Source organism: Argopecten irradians, chromosome 5 (genome assembly GCF_041381155.1).
Source record: "Argopecten irradians isolate NY chromosome 5, Ai_NY, whole genome shotgun sequence".
Lineage (NCBI taxonomy): Eukaryota > Metazoa > Mollusca > Bivalvia > Pectinida > Pectinidae > Argopecten > Argopecten irradians.
In genome coordinates, this window is record NC_091138.1 from 17,994,478 (window position 1) to 18,017,554 (window position 23,077).

The window sequence follows — 23,077 nt, forward strand, 5'->3', positions numbered from 1 at the left end:
TCTTGTTTCTCTTTCCAAAGTTAAATTGAATTATGGTATACAATATTCAGAATCCCTAGTTCTTCATCAATATTGTCACTCGAGTTACAATTCTATTATAGTTTTGTCTCAGCTCTTTACTGCCATCACAATAATAATCAGAAATTTACAGTCACAGCTCCTACACTTCACAACAAAAAGACATTGCACGAATCCAGTTAACAGCGCTATAACTCTTGGATTCTCTGCGACCGAAAGGATGTTACAAAACAAATCTCTCAATCTGTTACTAGTATTAATAATATAGTTACCAGAGTTTTTGAAGTTATATACAGGACAAACATTAAAGTGAGAGAAGTAATTGCCTGTTATGCATACGTTTTATTTGATGTTTTTACAAAATCAAACGTAAACTGACCATGGTATATACGATATGGCAAGAGCATTGTGAATAATACCAGCGTCCCGTGAAATCTTTCATCTGGAGATAATGTCCACTAGCACACTCTAAATGACATCAGGATCCCGTCGGTGTCGCTGTTGTAATTAGGAAATGTCTTCTCCGTGATTTTGACCCATTTACCCTGAGCCTCTAACATATCGAATATACGGCAAAATTCCTCTCTGCAATTTCCGTAAGTCTTGTTTAAATTCTTCCCATTGGCTGCAAGAACGACATATCCACCTGAAGAAGGAAAGGTGAATTAGAAAACGTGTTCTCTACAATTAGAATGCTGTATTTAATAATTATCTTTCGGTATTAAATGAAGTCATCCTATCACTGCAAACTTACCTGGTCGCGTAATTCTCTGAATCTCTACAAAGGCCTCTGCCGGCAAGTGACCCGATCCTATGGCACTACACATGACCACGCAGTCGTAACTTCCTGTCCAGAATGGAATGATAGTTATCAAGTTATTCCTATAACATAGTAAAAAGTTACATATGCACACTATTTCTTAATTTTAATACTGACCTGAGGGTATATCACATGGTTTCTCAGTTAGAAACTGACATAAAAAGTTTTTGTAAATTCCCTTTGTCCGCGCCTGATCAAGCATTCCTTGAGAGGGGTCAAGGGCGTCGATGTCGGCGAAACCCAACTTCTGTAACTATAGAGCAATTGTAAAATATAACGGTAATGTCGGCATCAGTGAGTTAGCAGTGTTACTCGATGTAATCGTACAGAATAATATAATTTGATATTGAAGTCATTGAACACCCGTATATACTTCATTACATAATAATGCAACTTCATTTTACCTCTTCAGCAACGGTACCTGTTCCTGCTGCAACATCCAGTATCCGCACAGACTTTCGGTGTTTTTCATCAACTATACATTCTCCGAGGCCAGCTGCCGTAGCTGAAGGTCCACGGCGTCGATCGGGTCCATAATCCTTAATAAGAATTTTTTTAGATATTTAAAAGTATGTGTACAGATGTATGGTTATGTGACCTCCACAGTCTGCCTGATCAAACTAAATACAAAACATGGTACATGAAGTTAGTTTTAGTCATCTAAAATGGGTATACAATACGACTCTTTCAATCGACCAACTTTTTCTTTTCAGTCCTGGAATACAGAGAAGGTACATTTGGTTAAACAATGTAGCATGTTACCCACTATTAGGATCTATACACATTTTAATTTCTCGTGATTCTAAAGAAGGGTTGTCAAATCGGTCGGAATCCACTGAACGGTAACTCGAAAAAATCGGTTAATTGCTAAACTTAACATTACAATGTAAATAACAGCAGAAGTTAACAAGTAATGATTGTAATGGTGGACCATTACAGATGTCCCCCAAACAAACTGTGCAGTTGGAAATGATCACAAAGATCAGGTTGTATGATATATGAACAAATAAGATTTCATGGCAATGAAAACTTGCATCGAATGACAAGCAGCAACCTGCAAAATGAAGACATATAGATACAGCGTAAAATTTGTAATGACATATAAAGTAAGTAATGGGGATCCGTTATTAAATTTATGGCAAAACGTACCTAAATTGATGCAGCTATTCAGAAATGATGCCATTTTGTTCATTATAACTCATAACCATTGTGTTCAGCTTAATCTAACAAAATCTAAATTTCAACCAATCAGATGCCTTCATTAGGTAACCATGACAACACAGCTTTTCAAAACTGATTCCATGTTGATAAGCATACCTCAAAACCCCCTTGTACCAATTTTCAGCTTATTTCAGCTTATTCTGACAACATTAAATTTCAACCAATCAGAGGCCTTTATTTTTATTACCATGGCAACTGAACTTTTCGAAAATGCTGCCAAGTTATTCGGCATACCCTTTAACCCCCTTGTACTAAATTTCAGCTTAATCGGACAAAATGTAAATTACCTGTTGCCATGTCGGTAAGCATACCTCACAATCCCCGTGTACCAATTTTAAGCTGATTCTGACAATATCTAAATTTCTGAGCATTCAGAGGCCTTTATTTCGTTACCATGGCAACTGAGCTTTTCGAAAATGCTGCCATGTTATTCGGTGTCCCAAATAACCACTATATACTAATTTTCATCGAAATCCAACTCCAAAATCTCAAAATCGGAAATGGGCTCTGGCGGCCATCTTGGACTTCCGATTGGGGAAAAAACCTTTATGCACAATCCCACGCCTTAATGAGTATGTATGTGAAGTATCGTGATAATCGGTCCAGTAGTTTCTGAGAAAAGCTGCGGAAATCCGAGCGGCGGAAGTAATTAACTTACAAAATATATAATAATAAGAATAAAAATACTGTTAGAGGTATCTTCATAATTCCAAGTGTTCCGAAATCAGAATGATTTTTTTAGTGTTCCAGCAAAATTATATTTTACATCGGATACACGGTCAGTATCTTACAGTAGGCCAAGGACATATCCTTGAATAGGCCTGCTATGTTATTTTTTGGTGTCGACACGGAAAGACGAGATGTCTCCTATCTCCTGGACATTAAAACAATCATTTATTTCCTCTAGGCAAATAATAATTTGAAAATTTCATTTACCGCCTGCAAAAAGACGCCCTAGCCTATCGCTACCCACAATGCACTCGATCGTGGTCTTATATTATGTAACTTTTCATCAATAATTTGATCCAGATATACCTGCCTTCGACAGTTATATTTAGAATTATGAATATATGGAAGGAACATGTGTACAAGATACAAAATACCCATCTCAACTGCTATTCCGGGATCGTGAAATGTAATACTGGTCACCTCAGCCCAAGCAAAGGGGCACGCAAATTATTCATCATGTAAAATAATTGCTATGTACATGCACGTCATGTGCACATGACTGAAAATGAATTATATATTATGTAAATATCGGTTACCTTGTAAAAAAGAAATAATAATAACTAGAAACGGAGCAAAAACAATATGACCCTCCAACTTCGTTGGGGGGGACATAATAACAGGTTTTTTTTTAAATAAGAAGTTGTTACATGTGTGTACATAACTAAGATATTAATTTAAGCGACGTAGCATGTATCACAATAGCGTCCATCATATGCATCCACCTCGGTTATCGTCACAATATATATACTGTCCGTGTGTCGAACTTCAGTTAATATGGGGTTTCACATTGGAAATATTTCCGCAAACAGACAAACACACACACATATATATATAAGTACGATTATTCGGTTATCGAATTTTGTAACCTGTTAACAGACTTCCGACCGAGTAACCGGTTAATCGGTTAACCGTTGACAACCTTATTGTAAATACTTCAATACTGCATCATACTCACAGTATCATACATGGACGACCAATTATCGTAGAAGGTTACTTTCTCCTGCTTGTTACAGTTTGTGTAAACCTCTTCTGAAAATCGACCATTGTAAGCATCCATATCGACCACGTATTCTCCTGTACCCCGTAGTATCAACAAAAGAGATACATTAGATATTGTGAAAAGAAGAGAAGATTTTCACAACACCTGGATGGGACACGGGTAAAATATAAACCATACTAGGGAGATTTGCCTTCCAAACAAGTTTTTATTTTGCCTCATTGGGAGAGTTGCCTCTGCAAATTTAAGAGTGTGTAAACATATAATAATCCAAAAGGATGTTTATATTATTTAGTTTATTATTACTTTAATTTCTAAATACCGTTCATCAACATTTTAGCATTATGACTTATAATTTGACGTTTAAACTTGATTAACATTACATTATTTAACTGAACGTATTGTGTTTATGGCTTTCTGAGTCGTCAAAACAGCATACTTACGTGTCTCAACAGAGTGTTAGCGTCTACCTTGTCACGAGATGTGTAACATATGTCTATCTGTGGTCAAATACTTATTGTATCTATATACTAACAATCCAGGTAGATGCGTGACGCATACTTTGGTCAATAACACAGCAGCGTCATGTGAAGTGCTCAAACCGACATAGACAATATCGACCAGAAATTTTATCTCTCTTGCGCTCATTTCCCTCGAAAAGCCGTTAGATGTTGGTCGTGTAACATCTTTATATTGTCTATGTACTTTATGACACAAACTCATATTTTTAATTTCGATCGTTAACAGAAACCAGTTGAAAGTAAGTATACTATTGGTGGCTTTAACAGCTAAAATAATTATCATAAATTTTGCTTTGGCCAGATTCATGAAACTTTATCGGTGCATATTGGATTCGACGTTTTCGGGATAATTTTCAAAATCGACCTCCTATTGGTTAATATCATACATTACCACTACAGTGCACTCAAGTGATATTATGTAATCAAGTCTGTCCGTTTATTTCTGTATATGAAAGAGCCCCACATTGTTTATCTCTAGTGATCTTGGTGAATTACGAGTATCTTATCCGAATGAGATAAAAACGGTATAAAACGGACTCGAGTTGCATCAGTTATGTTTACACCACTGGGAGTAGACATTGTTCTCTTGGACTGGAACAATGAATACAGTGTAGTGATATTATGTTAAAAAGCACCACTTTGCTAATAATCAGTAGATTTTTATTGATTTTCACGATGACTCTCAGTGTTGTATATTTGCATGTTTTATTATAAAAGCAATTCAAAGTGTATTGATAATCGAATGTGTAAATATAACTTCATAACTTGTATTATAGAATAAAATTTGATAAATGAAAAATTAGTTGATACAGAGGCGACGAAGAAAATCAAGCTACTCAACTATAGTTTAGGCATATGATGGTATAGTCCTTCTACAATATGTAACAATGTAATGCAAATTATGGCAAACTAAATAAAGCCCATTTGTATCGGAGAGTATATTCAACAGTATATCAAGATATTTACAATGATGTGGTAATGTATAAGTAAGCCATTTGTTAATAAAATCTTGCAACCGTAATATTGATACTATTCGTATGTTTCTCACTAATGTGATAGCAGCAATATTTCAAATGTATTATTGCAATTGGAACAGTAATATTTGAAATTCACTATTTTTATCATCGCTTTGGACTAACTTTTGTGAAATTCTTGGAAAGCGGCATGGGACGTTTGTCGCCACTTGACAAGATGATAACCTACGGTAGAGGTTTAACTGATCATGTACTTTGTCACGTAGACGTTAAGTGTATACAAGTCCCTTCTTTTAAAAGTGGAGCGGCTAAGCATGAAAATCGTTCAAATTTTGAAGAAAGCATTAAACGTTGCATATGACATCTTTAGGACCTAAGGTTTCAGGAAAAAAATGGACCCCAAAAAATCACGGCCACTGGCGGCCGCCATATTGGTTTTCAAAATGGCCGTCAAAAACCACCTTCTGCGACCCATATCTTATGTTCTATAACAGCTAGACCAAAACTTTAAACGTGTACACGCATATTATTGATGCTTAGGAACATTCTGGTAGCGTTAAACGTCATGGAGAAGGACCGCTATTTTGAATTTCAAGGTGGCCGCGAGCTATATCTGTATAAAATACATCTAATTGGCTAAGATAACTTTAAGCAAACAAACACTTGCAAATGAAGTGAGGGTATCAATACTTTTATAGTGTTTGATACATAGATAATTTGATTATTATCTTATTTTCAAAATGACCGCCATTTTGAAATCCAACATACCGTATAAATTCAAGTTGTTTCTCTATATATCTATAAAATCAAGTTAACATTATTTAACGTCTACACCCAAATTATTGATAGTTAGTATTATTATTACTTAGGACCATTCTGGTAGTGTTAAACTTCATGTAAAAAGGCGTCATTTTGTATTCTAAGATGGCCGCCAATTTACCACATTAACCTATATCTGTATATAATAATAACATAACAATTGGCTTGGCTGATTTTAAGTAAATAAAAAAAAAACCTGCAAATACAGAGCATTTATATTTTGTAGCTTTTGATACAAAAATATTCCATTCTTATTTGAATTTCAAAATGGCCTCTGTTCTGAAATTCAAGATGTCCGGCAGTATTAAATTAAAGGTACATAAATTAACCAAAATGGCTGATGATTTCGGAAACATTACGTAAAAAATGATATTAACTTCTGCAAATATTAGACATGCCATTATTCTCTGAACCAATCTGAATAGATAAATTCAATGCAAACGTTAATTTCCATAAAACGGGACGCTTCATACCGAGATTGACTTTCAATACGGTCATTAGAAAACGTTTAACCATTTCATCATTTCGGACAGATAGCGGACATTTAACTCTTTCAGAGTACAGCAGCTTGCAAAACATTCCTCAAACCCATTATTATGCAAAAAAAGAAAATTATAGCTTTAGAATAAAATTTAACACGATAGCAATATTTGTCATTCTGGAAAGAACACTCATACAAGAGCTATACCATGTAACTGGAAATAGCCTATCCTGATGGAGATCTTCAATACATCGGCATAATGTCCTATTGGTATACCTTACACTGTCTACAAATGCAAGATGTACCCAAACATTATAAAAGATACTGTAGAGACTCATTAATTTCATTTGTAAGAGCGAAAGGATATCTGATAAACTCTAGAGAGTAGAGGAGGTGTTTTCGAAAGGTTTAAGTTGTAAACAACAGAAATACTCGAGGATCATCTCCCTTTCTTAATGCGAAATGGAAGATCGTATTTGCCAGAAGAATGAGATACATAAATAATTTGATTATTATCTTATTTTCAAAATGACCGCAATTTTGAAATCCAATGATAATACCGTATAAATTCAAGTTGTTTCTCTATATATCTATAAAATCAAGTTAACATTATTTAACGTCTACACCCAAATTATTGATAGTTATTATTATTATTACTTAGGACCATTCTGGTTGTGTTAAACTTCATGTAAAAAGGCGTCATTTTGTATTCTAAGATGGCCGCCAATTTACCACATTTACCTATATCTGTATATAATAATAATATAACCATTGGCTTAGCTGATTTTAAGTAAATAAAAAAAACCTGCAAATACAGAGCATTTATATTTTGTAGCTTTTGATACAAAAATATTCCATTCTTATTTGAATTTCAAAATGGCCTCTGTTCTGAAATTCAAGATGTCCGGCAGTATTAAATTAAAGGTACATAAATTAACCAAAATGGCTGATGATTTCGTAAAAAATTGATATTAACTTCTGCAAATATTAGACATACCATTATTCTCTGAACCAATATGAATAGATAAATTCAATGCAAACGTTAATTTCCATAAAACGGGACGCTTCATACCGAGATTGACTTTCAATACGGTCATTAGAAAACGTTTAACCATTTCATCATTTCGGACAGATAGCGGACATTTAACTCTTTCAGAGTACAGCAGCTTGCAAAACATTCCTCACACCCATTATTATGCAAAAAAGATAATTATAGCTTTAGAATAAAATTTAACACGATAGCAATATTTGTCATTCTGGAAAGGACACTCATACAAGAGCTATACCATGTAACTGGAAATAGCCTATCCTGATGGAGATCTTCACTACATCGGCATAATGTCCTATTGGTATACCTTACACTGTCTACAAATGCAAGATGTACCCAAACATTATAAAAGATACTGTAGAGACTCATTAATTTCATTTGGATATCTGATAAACTCTAGAGAGTAGAGGAGGTGTTTCCGAAAGGTTTAAGTTGTAAACAACAAAAATAATCGAGGATCATCTCCCTTTTTTAATGCGAAATGGAAGATCGTATTTGCCAGAAGAATGAGAATCTTCATGACGGCTAACAAATATATTTTGGATAAAGCAAGAAGGCAAGGCTTCAAATGGTTTATTATGACTGCAACTATTTAATGCATATGGATGATACCACATCACTATCTCTCAACAGAGCAAGTGAATTATCAGAAAATATCTAAGCGAAATCACTTTCGCAGGCATCGGAAATACTTTGCGTGATAGAGATTCACCTTAATATCAGACCTGCAAACAGAAGTACTAAATGCAAGATCATTTGGGATTTGTCTACCAAAGAAGGTTTCATGGATGAGATGGCCGCACTCAAATTGCATATCCACGTTCATATCCGGCCGTCAACCGCGTCCCAGGAAATCTTATATGGATGGAAGATATTCCCTCTATAATTATCAGATAAGATACCGTAAATTTTTTTCGATGTAATCCTGCACGACTCCAATAACATCAGGACACTTCACTTAAGGAAGGACCTCGAGTAAGTCCAAAGCAAGGTTTTGCCGCCAAAACTCGGATGTGTACCTGGTCTGACATGACACCTTGTGGTACGTTTATCAATTTGACAGTAGTGGCCATAGAAATTAACCACAAACAAGTCCTTGCGAATGTAGTCATACCTACCTCGATGACATTTTTTTACAAATGTAAGCTGTGCCTCCGAGCCAGAACTCCCAATTCCAATGCAGGCTTAGGAGATAAAGATGGCGAAGGTAAAACAGATGTTGAATTAACAATAGAGACGATGCAAACTAAATCCACCATAAACATATAGCAACCGTCGGTAAAACATGCATACGGCACCAAGGATAGCCATGGAGAACAAGATAACATTAAGTCTTCAAAGGTAAGGTATATATGGTAATTAAAACTAGGTGCAAAATGTGGAGATGATAAAGAGTATAATTAAGATTGGGAACCTCATAAACTGAAAACTAACTTATTGATATTGTCATCTGGAACCTTGCCGACTTTAGTTTAGGTTGACATCGACATGTGACAAAGAGTAGGACCGATAGTGCAACTGCTGATCATACCACAATAACTCTTGCGCGTGGTTATGGATAACTTGACAGTTTCATCGGAGTTACACTGTGAGGAGGGATTTGAAAGTAGGAAGCCGAAGTATAAAGGATTGGTAGAATATATCAATACTCTAGAATATCGGAATTAGTGTTCCTGGTTGCTGCATGTTCAACTTAAAATCTATTTCCAACATTGAAAGTAATGGGCAGTGAGAAGAAATCAGCTGAAGATGTACTATCAAAACAGGAAAGAAGGCGCCCGACTGATCGCAGTAGAAGCGACAAGGTAAGAGCTGGGTGTAATCCACAGATGGAGAGAGATTTAGCCAATCACTGCTGATTTGTGACTTTGAAGATGTTCCAACTGAGGTCTCGATGAAACACATGAAAGATGATCATCTGATGACGCCTGTTGAGTTGCATTTCAGATATTTATTTCAAGATCATTCAAGGCATCTTATAAGTATCAACATTTTAACTTTTTACTTTTCTTACAGAGTGAAATACGGAGACAACTATTTCAAACGGCCATCTTAAAATTGCGGTCATTTTGAAGTTAAAATAAGAATAAAATTATTTATGTATCAAACACTACAAAAATATAAATACTCTCACAATATTTGCATGTGTTTATTTGCTTAAAGTAAGCTTATCCATTAGACGTATTATATACAGATATAGCTCGCAAAGTTGGCGGCAATCTTGAAATACAAAATGACGGTCCGTCTACATGAAGTGTAAGACTCTCAGAATGTTCCTAAGTGTCAATAATATGGGTGTAGACGTTTAAAATTTGGGCCTAGCTGGTATAGAACGCGAGATATTGGTCACAGAAGGTGGTATTTGACGGCCATTATGAAAACCAATATGGCGGCCGCCAGGGGCCGTGATTTTTAGGGGTCCATTTTTTGCCTGAAACCTTATGTCCTAAAGAGGTCATATGCAAAGTTTCATGCTTTCTTCAAACTCTGAACGATTTTGTCAAAAAGATCGACCTTAGCCGCTCCACTATTTGGGGACAAATGCAAAACGCCTTTTTACTTCAATTGGTTGATATACTTGGACCGTTTGTTAAGCTCTTTCCCAGTATATGTATTAAATGATTCTTAACTGTTAGGACTACTCCGTTTGAAATCTTATTTCTGCATATCTATTTTACAGAGTTTTTCAGACATTTATTTCGTAGTCATTTGCTATTGTATGAAGATATATATAAAGTATACAGTGGTAAACAACCGATATACATCGACATTGTAGGACAACATATTATGTCATACATCAAAGACAATAATTACACCCATCACAGTCCACCTTGTCATAGATTGAATATCATTCTATTATACAACATATTATTTCATGCATCAAAGTTTAATATGTGGTATTCATCCAACAATTGAATACGATTAAGTGATTTTATCGTATTTTATATACAAGCTACGATGTCACATACTGAAGGTATAATGTCATACATGGAAGATAAATAAGTGTTATATTTATTGACTTGTGTAATAACTCGAATGTGTGTTAGTCTTGTTTTCAACCAACCGTGTCTCGGGTCAAAATGTGTCATATATATGGAAGCTTTAAACATTTAACCAACGTACCATAACTTGAAGCACCTTGTCACAGATGGAGGCTGCATGTATATCATTGTTATATGCAACATACCGTGTTATATATGGAGGCTATATCATTGTTATATTCAACCTACTGTGTCAAACATGGAGGCTATATCGTTTTATTACATAATTTGTTTACACCAATCTATATATGAAGAAATATAATATTTTCAACTATTACACCGACCGTTCAATGAAACCTTGTTATATTGCACGGTTCGAAGTTATATTGCACGCTCCCATGGAAACGTTATATTGCACGGTTCGAGATGTTATATTGCACGGCTTTAGGAACACCTCGCTGTTGTTGTCTAGTTTTGTAGAAAACTTCCGAGGAATTGCGAGTAACAGTGAGTTACGTTATTATGACGTCACAAAGGTTCACGCTCAATTTCGCGCTGGATTTATAGATCTCGAATCAAGCACGTCATGTAGACGGTTACTGTACCGAGTAAAGGACGGTCACGATGAATGTATTAGATCAAAAGGCTGCAAGCAGGTCTAATAATGTGAAAACAGACAATAAGACATCCAAACCGGAGTTACAACGTGACGTACGTGGGCTATACGTCAATCTTCAATAGGATATTAAGTTTTTTTTCCGTACGGTACGGTGTCGGTGATTTTGTTAAGTGATTGTCGTATTCGTTTTATAAAAAATATTCAACTGAAACTGGTGATTATGTAATAAAACAAATAGTCCATGGTTACTGTGCTCTAGTTCATAATATTAACCCCTCGGTGATGGTAATCAACAAATGTTATATTGCACTCGGCCTTTGGCCTCGTGCAATATAACATTTGTTGATTACCATCACCTCGGGTTAAATATTATGAACTAGAGCACAGTAACCCATGAAATATTTGTAGAATATACAACCTATCGTGTCATACGTGAATACTATATCGTTTGTTATATTCAACCTACCGTGTCATATATTGAGGTTTATATCATTGTTATATTCAACCTACCGTGTCATATATTGAGGTTATATCATTGTTATATTCAACCTTACCGTGTCATATATTAAGGTTATATCATTGTTATATTCAACCTACCGTGTCATATATAGAGGTTATATCATTGTTATATTCAGCCTACGGTATACTCAGCCTACATTGAGGCAATATCATTGTTATATTCAACCTACCGTGTTACATATGGATGCTATATCGTTATATTCAACCTACCGTGTCATATATTGAGGTTATATCATTGTTAAATTCAACCTACTGTGTCATATATAGAGGGTATATCATTGTTATATTCAGCCTACCGTGTCATACATGGAGGCAATATCATTGTTATATTCAACCTACCGTGTCATATATTGAGGTTATATCATTGTTAAATTCAACATACCGTGTCATACATGAATGCTATCTCGTTGTTACATTCAACCTACCGTGTCATAATGGAGGCTATATCATTGTTAGAGGCTATATCGTTGTTATATTCAACCTACCGTGTCATATATTGAGCCTGCCGTGTCACAATGTAATATTCAACCTACTGTGTCATATATGGAGGCTATATCGTTGTTATATTCAACCTACCATGCAATTCATGGATGCTACATCATTGTTATATTCAACCTACCGTGTCATACAAGGAGGCTATATCATTGTTTTATTCAACCTACCGTGTCATACATGAAAGTTATATCGTTGTAATATTCAATCTACTGTGTCATATATGGAGGCTATATCGTTGTTATACTCAACCTACCGTATCATACATTGGCCCTGCAGGTAGGGCGTTAGAATTGTACCTGCTGCCCCTATTGCATGATCGTAAAAGGCGACTAAATTTAGGATCTTATCTTTTCTCTTCTTCCTAACTGACTTTATCTTTCCTAATGCCTTCCTTGGCACCGCCTCACTTTTGGCCTTGAGTTAAGCGTTCGCCCCTGTGAGGAAGGCTCTGGGTTCTGTCCCCTGGCCGAGACACACCAAAGTCTATAAAAGTGGTAGTTTCTGCTCCTGCTTAGCGTTCAGCATACAGGGAGTGGGACGACTGGTTCGCCCGTTGTCAGTATAATGTGACCGGGTGGGGTGTGTTGCTTGGTGTCTTCGGCGGCATGCTTCAGTGATATAGCACTATAAAAAGGGCAACAGTTCCACTATACAAGAAGACACGGCACGAGCGTACCGCAGTCTCCCAGTGCACTCACCTCGCACGGCATGCGCGCGGCACACCGCATGCATGGGAGGCCGTCCTTACATGACCATAGCTGTTAATAGGACGTAAATAAATCAAACAAACAAACAAAAAGTATCATACATGGATGCTATATAATTGTTATATTGAACCTACCGTATCATATATGGAGGCTATATCGTTGTTATATTCAACCTACCGTGTCATACATGGGGGCTATATCGTTGTAGTATTCAATCTTCTCCTCTGTATTCATGGATTTGAATACTGACCAGTCAGAAGGGTTGATTTTCGGGGATGACATCACTGTACACTGGTACTAAACTGAAAAATAACATGTAATATATACAATATGATATTCAGTGCTCATTCATTGTTGTATTCAGTCTTTATCATGTAACACATTGTAAACTGCTATTGTAGACGAAAAAGAAGTCATTGTATTGTCAGAGACAGACATATGTTTACTTATACACAGATAATCGATGGGGGAAGTCTTGTTGTGATTCCGATGATGTTGAGCTATATGGAAGAAAAAACCCAGATAAATTGATAGTGACTGTAACTTTTAGTCTAGACGTTATCGGGAATCTCCATGTTGGAGGAATCTTGTACATTGTAAAGAAGACAGAAAAACAATCTTAAAATTAGCCAGGGTCCTCTTAAGTTAGCTAAAACACGAGTATTGGTAATCGAAAAGAAGTACGGGTGTAATTTGTGAGAAATAAGTTATAATCGAGTTAGACATTCATGAATTACTTCTATCAAGCAAACAAATTCATTTAACATATTTGAAAAAAGGCAAACATTATAAAGTGTTTGTAATCAAAGCACTTACCGACTCACTCCGCTATATGTAGATCCTTGGTGACGCTTGGATGATTACTTCACTCAGATGAATATTCAACTGATAGAAAGCTCGTGACTATATAGAAGCACTCGACCTTAACCAGTATTATATAGGGGTGACTCTGAGGTTAATATCCGACTTACTGCAAAACCGAAAGTATACGCCACAAAACACTCGAATGGTTAGCGCATCAGTATTTCTGATGAAAAAGAAAGCTGCAAGACGAGTTCGAATTCGTGATTCAATTATTTTTTTTCTTTTAAGATAAGAAAAAATCTAATTTCTCAACCTAGGTTAATAACTTAATCTGAACCCTTCCCTATAAACGTGTGGGCACGACCAGCGACTGCTGGAGGATACTACTTCTGAATGAATATATTTCATTTTGTAGAACACCTGAACAACGAATAATACAGTCGTTTGGTGATTATTCATCGTCGCCATATTTTGTGGGTTTTTTTTCTTTTCTAAACAATAACTACCTAAAGCTGGGTTCGCAGTGCCTGTCCATTCATCTTCCCGATTTGATTAGCTTACAAAACATAATACAAATTAAAATACTTATATATATATAAATCAAATTCTTTTTCTTATAAAAACATTCCCGATTTAGATTTCGAAAATGTATCCTTACATCATTGTCTGTAAACCTACTTTCTCTGTACTACCACCTTACAAAAAAGGATTCTGAAATAAAATGAAAATCTAAAAAGCAAGACAGGAAGATTACAGTGTACATTTAAACAGAACTTTTTATCATCTGGGCCCAGTTTCATGAAAACTCCTTAAATTTAAGGAATTTCCCCTTAATCTAAAATTCTCCATAGGAAAGCATTACAGATTTTAAGGAAGGCTCCTTAACTTAAGATTTTTTCTCTAATTTTTGTAACGCTTTTCTATTGGGAAATTTAAGTTAAGGAATTCCTTAAATTTAAGGAATGTTCATGAAACTGGGCCCTATTATCGCACAGTATTGTATGAAAGTCATTGATTAATCCTTATCAATGATACCCGTAGGTTAATTAAGGTTGATTAACCTTACCTTTCTTTATTGCAGAACATTTCACAACATTTACCAGTTTTGTTGTTGTTGATAGATGCATCCTCGGTCCCAGGCGTTCGTCGCACTTTCGCTTACTAACCCCTCGGATCAAAGGCCGCGTTTGCCGTGGTATAATGAATAATTCATTAACCATATCCTGTTCATTCGATTGACAACGCTTAAAACCAAGCGGGTGCAATCAAATTTCGTGTCTCAAAACTTCGGGTATAATTTGGTACACTTTGTTAATATCTTCTTCTTCTGATAGTAGACACAATTCTATCGATCTCGATGATTGCATTGTGTGGAATGGCAGGGGCGTGATTGTGAAAAAGAGTGAAGTTATTTACAGTGATTGTGAAGGTGCAGTTTTTTTAGTGTATAGTTATAAGATGAAAATATGATAGAATGTTAGGGAGTGGGGTTTAAGTCTTCAAGTTCTGTTTTTTTATGATATGTGACTTAAAGACCTCTAGTAGTGTAGTGCTTTGTACTGTAGCCACCGGTAGGATGTTCCATTGTTTAATTGTGTGGGGGAAAAATCAATGTTTGAATATGTCCTTGGTGGCAGCTATATGTCTTTATGTGAATGGGTGATTGTCTGGTCCTGTAGTCTGTCAGATGAGGAATTTGACTATAGTCTATTGCCACATGATGGTGTATGATTTTATAAAAAAAATATTAATCGTGTTCTTGTTCTGCGTATTTTGTATAGAGGTCCAGTTGAGGTTTTCCATCATGTCTTGTACTGAACTTGTGTTGTGGTATCTGCTTGATGTGTAGCGTGCTGCTCTGCGTTGTGTTTTTTTTTCGATTTGCATGATTTGATTTGTCTGGTGAGGGTCCCATACGGAGGAGCAGTACTCCAGTTTGGGTCTGACTATGGATTTGTAAGCATGTTCTTTTATATGTTGTGAGTTTATCTGTAGATTTCGTTTCAAGAATCCTAGTGTCTTGTTAGCATTTGCAGTTATGTTGTTGATGTGTGTGTCCCATCGTAAGTTATTTTGTATTGTGATTCCTAGATATTTGCAAGATGTTACTTGTTGTAATTTGTGGTCATGGAGTTTGTATGTATAATTGGTCTTGTGCGTTTGTTTGAGATGCTGAGGACGTTACACTTGTCCGGGTGGAAGGAGATTAACCAATCTTCCTCCCACCTACCTGCTGCGTCTATATCTTCTTGTAATTTAAGTGCATTTTGTGTGTTATGTATGGTTTTGTATATTATGTTGTTATCTGCAAAGAGTCTGAGGGGGCTGTGTTTGATGTATTCTGGGAAGTCGTTTATGTATATAAGGAAGAGAATTGGGCCCAAACAGGTTCCTTGAAGTAATCCTGACGTAACTGGTATTTTTTCTGATTGTTTCCCTTCAAGTACAACTGTTTGGGTGCGGTGTGATAAGAAGTCTGTAATCCATGTAAGTATTTGTCCTGTAATACCGTAATATTTGAGATTTTTTTATTGTAGGCGTTGGTGCGGGATCTCAATTGCTTTGGCAAAGTCCATGATGATGGTGTCTGTTGTTTGTTGTTGTTATGGTTTTGTGCTAATTCATGTATATTTCAAGGACGTAGATATTGTATTGCGTTCTTGATATTTTGTAATAAATTAAATACTTCTCGCAACTTCTTTCAATTTTGTTAATTGTGTTCATTGTTTTAGTTCATACCATTGTTTCTCAGCTCAAATAGTCGTCTGCTATAGCACTGTCCTGTCCCTATGCACGTTAAGGCTGTGTCATGCTTGAGTGCATATTAAGACTATTAATTGTTTTCATTTTGTTTTTGTTCTCCCGCAGGCCATGAATAACAAACACACAGAGATTGTCCACAACACACCGTGCGATACCTTTTAATCCATGTCAATGTTTTAGGTTAACAATAATCAATATAACAACTGATATCAAAAAATTGATTTATCCAATATACAATTTTGGTATCCATACTTACACACAAGTTATGTAATTAAATGATATTTTAAACCCAACTGTCCTCGCCCGGTGCGCTACCTGAACTGCCTTACCTGTGACTTTTTCGATTATACGATTTGACTGGTTGGACCTAGTTGTTCGTTTATTAATTAAAGACGGACCTGGTGATTTTATATGGTTTTCAGACGAGCCTTGACAAAGCCCTCACAGGCCTTTATCAAAAACTGCTGGTCCTCCAGGATTTATACTTAATGACTAATAATAATGACTTTAACCAACGGTCGAACCGGTTGTTCATAATTAACGAAAACGGCCCTGGCCTATCCAGGTAACATGCACGTGCATTACACCGCCACCTAGCGGACAACTCGTGGGAGAAAGTTAATTCACACTAATTCATTTCACTCAAACGTGTGAAACATTGTTTTTTGTTTCACTTACACAAGGCTGTCAATTACTTGAACAATAAATAATTATTGGAACTACGGCAAATGCAGCCTATGGTCCAAGGGGTTAGTAAATGATAATGCGACGAAAATTTCGAAGGATGGATGGAAAGAACCACAGGTTATCCACGAAAACTGCTAATATGCTTAATAATAATATCAAGTGGCTAAAATATCACAACTGCAAAATTATTGAAAATACAGCAATAGAATGCATTTATATATTGTAAAAATCGGTTCTATACTGCCGAAATTCAGAAATTGTTTACTACAGATATTGGTTTTTAATAGCGGTATATCAACAAAATTACCAACGTTACAATAGATTATTATATTATGGAGATATAACACAAAAATCTGAGTGTACTCTAAATAAACCACGAAGCGGTTTATGATGAGAGTACACTCAGACTTTTGTGTTATATCTCCATAACATAAAAAATTTATTCAAGTTCATCCTTAAATATTAAAACCCATAACGGTAAGATTCTGATGTTCCCCACTGTCGTCGTCCTAAATATCGTGCTGAAGTTGACTCGTCCTAAATACCGTGCTGAAGTTGACTCGTCCTTAATACCGTGCTGAAGTTGACTCGTCCTAAATACCGTGCTGAAGTTGACTCGTCCTAAATACCGTGCTGAAGTTGACTCGTCCTAAATACCGTGCTGAAGTTGACTCGTCCTAAATACCGTGCTGAAGTTGACTCGTCCTTAATACCGTGCTGAATTTGACTCGTACTAAATACCGTGCTGAAGTTGACTATCACCACGCCACGAAACAAACACAACGTAAAGATAATCTATCATTTGTTTAGAGATTTAACTCCGTCTTAGGCAATAAATATCCAGATAATAAACTTTTATTTTTGTGTTCATTTAATGAATCATGTGTTTAATACAATATTACATTATTGTCCTATCAAAATTAATATGGAACATTATACAGTTCTTGACTGAGTTTTCAACCGTCTGTCCCGAAGAAAATGTTATCTATCTCCACGTTATGTATTATAAGTAAGTTACCTAACGCTAATTTCACTACCAGGTAAATTTTGTCTATTTAAAAGCGATATAGGAAGTAATGCGTATTTAACCACCTTGATTGCGCTAAACGTGAACTGTGTAAAGTACAAGAGGAGACTTATTTACGTCTGTCACTATTATAACATTTTTGAAACAAGTTATAACTCATTAAAACATGACAGTAGCCATTGTCATCAAAGATAACTAGTATTAATGGACAAATGGGCCAGGATCAAAAATATGAAATAGATCACAATCTCCAACAAGACACTTTACATATCGCTGTTGTACTTGACGTCAGAGATATTGGCCTTTAGATCTTGGTGGAACAGCGTCTCTCAACCCTCCTTAGGTCTGGTCCTCGCATGTAAAACACATTATGAGTGGAGTATGAAGTCCCCTTATATCGGGACAAACACAGTGACCTGTAGAACACATAAGCATGGATGGTTCGGGACAGACGTAAATAAACTTAAATATGATGTATTTGATAGCATGGTGTATATGGATACTACTCCTGGGTATTAATGCTCTGTGAAGGAGCTGACGTATATCAGGAGCGGGTCCTGCTGTCTGTCATAACCGACACCTGTTGTAAACATCAACATCACTCTAAACCTATATATCACTCTTCAGAAATATGTTTGTACTCTCTTGAGGACTTAACACGTAAATTAATTCATGAAGGCACAGATAGGTTTCCTTAACGTAGCAACCGGCTGGGTAAAAGATAAAGATGTTAGTCTATAGACGTTGTAGTTGTCAACAAAACGGCGGGGTGTCACTCAAAAAATGATGGTATGTCCATATCTATCATCAGGTATCTTGTCTTACCGGTCTTAACCTTAAAACTGCTACCAAACATCATTAAAATTCAAGTTGCATATTGCCCATCTAGATGGGGTTTTGTTCAGAGGTGTAAATCTGAATATTTATTTCTATTTTAAATATTAATCTGACAATGTTAAGGAGTGACGATGGGATGGAATAGGGAAATATATGTCATTTACTATTATTATGATAAAAGTGAGACAACTCCAACAGTCTATCGACATTTTCTTAATGTATCAGAGGTGTTCCATTGTATCGGAAATTAATATCGTTTGGCTAGGATTCGAATGTCAGCCCCTTTAACCTAAGATCCGATTACTCTTTTGTCCTTTTTACCTTACAGAACACCGGGCTGACGTTTATTGTAGAAATTGTGATTACACGAAATGAACTGTTCAGATTAGAAATCCGAGGCGTTATATTTTAGATTATTTATACTGGGTGGATACTGAAACATTACCCCAGTCACTGTCTATCATCTACATAGGAGAGGATCAGATTCCAGCTGAAGGTTTAGTTTATATATAGCGGCACGGAATATCGCGTTGTCTGTGTATATACGGGTGTCATTTACTCATCTCTGATTGTATATAGAACATGAAGATTTTAAATTTTATCCGTGTATGCGTCCTACATCAACTCGTGATAGGAAAACGTTACAGGTGTGTCAAATGTTACATTTTTTAAAAATTATACGCGAAGTTGAAATATCTATACCACCAATATCCTTATACAAGTGGGTTTCCATAAGAACTGATGGAAAGGTCAAGAAGTTCAGGTCTAGGGGTAAACAAAACTAATACTTATCATCGTCGTCTGGTAGACCTTTGCCCTTTTTATTCGAATATGATATCGTTATTGTCTTCTGATATGAAGCAGGACAAGACTTATTGTGTGACATTGTTTACATATTATACAATTATACTTCCCATCAACGCATATGTCATTTTTCCTTAAATGATTTGAATTCGTGCTTTCCTCTGAAAGTGATATGCGATTTCATTTTGTTGAAAAAAGTAGATGGTAGCTAATGTTGTCCAAAGACATACACGACTGATGAGAAACAACATTTTGTTTGTCGTCTGCGTACTATCGTCTGTTGTTTTCGAGTGCTTCTCTATCTTGAAGCAGCGAAATGAAACTGCTTTTAAGTAGTGTTTACAATAGGAGTTCGTTTCATTACTCCACTATCCTAAACCACTTACTGTTCTGGTAGTGCCAAATAATCTTTTGGAGGGTTAGAGTACCTTGATGGTGTTGCTATTTTTTTTTGTGTGTTTTTTCCTTTTATTGTTTTAACAACCAGTCAAATTGGTAAGCTACATTTTCCTCATGTTTACGATTATTAGGATTTTAACGATTAGGTTTTTGTAAATTTGCCAACTGTAGATTATGAAAATTTATGAAAGACTGACAAACTACAAGTTAAAAAAGTATGTAACCAAGGCGACGACTTATTAGAAATGCATATATTGGTAAGCGTCTGAAAGTTTTATAAGTGATCTGTTGTCTTCAATTAAACAAGAAGTAATGTAGAGGATATTTTTAAGTATAGATAGTCTATTATCCTCCATATACCCTGCTCTTATACAATAATACACGCGTGACACCACACACGTACTCCCATAAATATAGTCTGTTATGTTACTCACATTTCTTTTTAAAATAAATATGGCCTTGCTGCTATGCCTCAATCCTACTCTCACATTAAAGTAAATTCTGTATCGGTATCTCCAAAATATACAACCTCATCATATATACATAAACATCATGTAAAATAGAACCCATCAGACGATATTTCTTATAGATTACAACATACATTAATCATGTTCGTTTTATTGCCAAGCGTGCCATATAGACGAAAGAATTTTAAAAGCAATTATTGATATATCAAGACATTTCATTGCCTTCATATCATATCTCGAAATTAAATTTTGTGTGAATCCATCCATGCAATACTGACCTGAGAATACTGATGTATTTCCACATGACTTCACGCGTATGTATATCTAGGTACCCATGACAGAATTTCTTCGTCATCCGCAACGTTGGCCTTTGGCAATCCGAGCGAGACTGGCAGGGCCATTATTATTGACGATGCTAGTATCACACCCATCATCTTCATTGATGCATTTTGTTGGCGAGATGAAAGTGAATTATTACATATGTAAATCATATTTCATCATAATGTAATTTTAATTTCATTTTCTATTCCATGGGTGACGCCAGATTGTCGCGATGCATTAATGTTTTGCATCGGAATTGGAAACGAACAAACACATGAGAAGAATAAGATTCAATCATTTCACCTTGCTAAGAGATAACCGCTATACTTTATATTATAATTCAGAAGATTATCCTGTTTGGGTGCTATCTCACTCCTCGATAAACAGTTATCAGAGACATGTGGATACATTTAGATATTACGATAAACAATATCTTACTATTATAAAACGTCAACACGTGTCGACAACACTAACAGCTGAAAGGCTTAATCTGATGTGTGTGTTATCACATCTGATGTACTATTTTAAAAATAAGCGCCAATTCTTATTTGACAACCAACCGTTTTAACGAAGCATAACAAACAAGGAATGAAACTTGAAATAAATAAACTGAAGTTCCATTTCATTGACATAGCCGTGTGAAATGTTGTTTTTTATTTGAAATTCTCTTTTTAGGGTTTATTATCGTACGTACTCAGTTGTATCGCCCTCTTGTGTAGCATTTATAATGCCATAGAATTGGCATTCTCATGCAAAATAAAATGTTTTCATTTAATCTGTTGTCTACCAAAAAACAACAGTGTTATTCGGTCTGTCTTGATGAATCCCACCGGCTTACTTTTGTCGGTGTTTGTGTAGGTTCCCATAGATTAAGAACAAGCTTTAAGAGAGCGGCTCAATGTAATGGAACATCTAGACCATTTACTTCCTCCACTGGGTACCATCATTACTAAAACCTATCTCGTATTGTCTACTCATTCGGGTATAACAAGAACAAAATATTGTGAGACACTTATTTTACTTCTCCGAAAAGCGATACAGCAGTGCACGTTTATGCTGAAAGCATACAAGATTCCTAAGAAAGATTTGTTATAGGTTTATAAAAACTATGCTTATAACGAACTTATGTCGTTGGTCCCAAGAGTGGTTTTATAACCATGCTTTACTATGTAGTTAAACCAAAGCTAGTATGTTTGGTTATATTAAAATATAAGGTCATGATGTCCTTTTCATAGATCACTGTCAATATTTGAAGAGACATCATCGTCTACTTTTACGTGGTTTCTTGTGTTCCTGTGTCTGGTCCTTATCATCAATGGAGAAATCTAACAAACTGTGTTCACTATTTCTATGGTACCGACAAACATTAATAAGTACATGATAAATAAGATCTGTTGAATATTGATAAACAGATAGGGTATATTGATGTATGATGACAGCCTCTTCTTGTCAACTATAGCAGTGGCAGGCACAGGATTAGTTCGTGATATGTAGTGGTAGAATTTAATGGCTAGAACTGAAAGGTTCTCGAACACGTGTCCATTATTAACTGTCATATCTTTATAATGATTTTATCAAATTATACTGTAAATGTGTTGGTATATTACTGATAAGTCGCATTAATATAACTTGGGATATTTATAAATTATCAACGGATGACGCCTTCCGTATACATGCAAACCTATGTTTATAATGTAGAAAAGATAATAGCCTACAATGCATTATCAGTGACAATTAAATATAGGACAAATTGCAGACTAAACTAGCATCAAAATAAGAAACTATTTCATGTGGAGACCTAGTTTTTATATAAATGTCTGTTGAATTTGGTTTCAATCTGCTATCCTTATATGTGATGTAATAAGATATTGTGATTTGCAATCAAAATCTGCGAAGGACCTTTTACTTTTACTAATTGATTTATGTTTACTCTGTAAATTGAATAGTTAATCCATCTACGTTGACTGGTCGGATAATCTTTAATAATAATAACCATAACAACAAACAAAAAACGACAAA

General features: G+C 35.5%; 1 protein-coding gene across 2 annotated transcripts; it reads right to left on the reverse strand.

The window, feature by feature from the left end:
- Positions 1–337: 337 nt before the first annotated feature.
- LOC138323077 (methyltransferase-like protein 27) lies at positions 338–13,922 on the reverse strand. Of its 2 annotated transcripts, none has more exons than XM_069267415.1 (6): positions 13,766–13,922; positions 13,127–13,251; positions 1,243–1,377; positions 956–1,091; positions 773–865; positions 338–664 (listed from the first exon to the last, which is right to left on the reverse strand). In XM_069267415.1, the coding sequence occupies exons 2-6, from the start codon at positions 13,229–13,231 to the stop codon at positions 477–479; spliced, it is 657 nt and encodes a 218-aa protein (XP_069123516.1). In that variant the 5' UTR covers positions 13,232–13,251; positions 13,766–13,922; the 3' UTR covers positions 338–476. The 2 variants fall into 2 exon arrangements, with proteins under 2 accessions (XP_069123516.1, XP_069123518.1); XM_069267417.1 differs by lacking the exons at positions 13,127–13,251; positions 13,766–13,922 and adding exons at positions 3,744–3,862; positions 4,229–4,384.
- Positions 13,923–23,077: the final 9,155 nt, after the last annotated feature.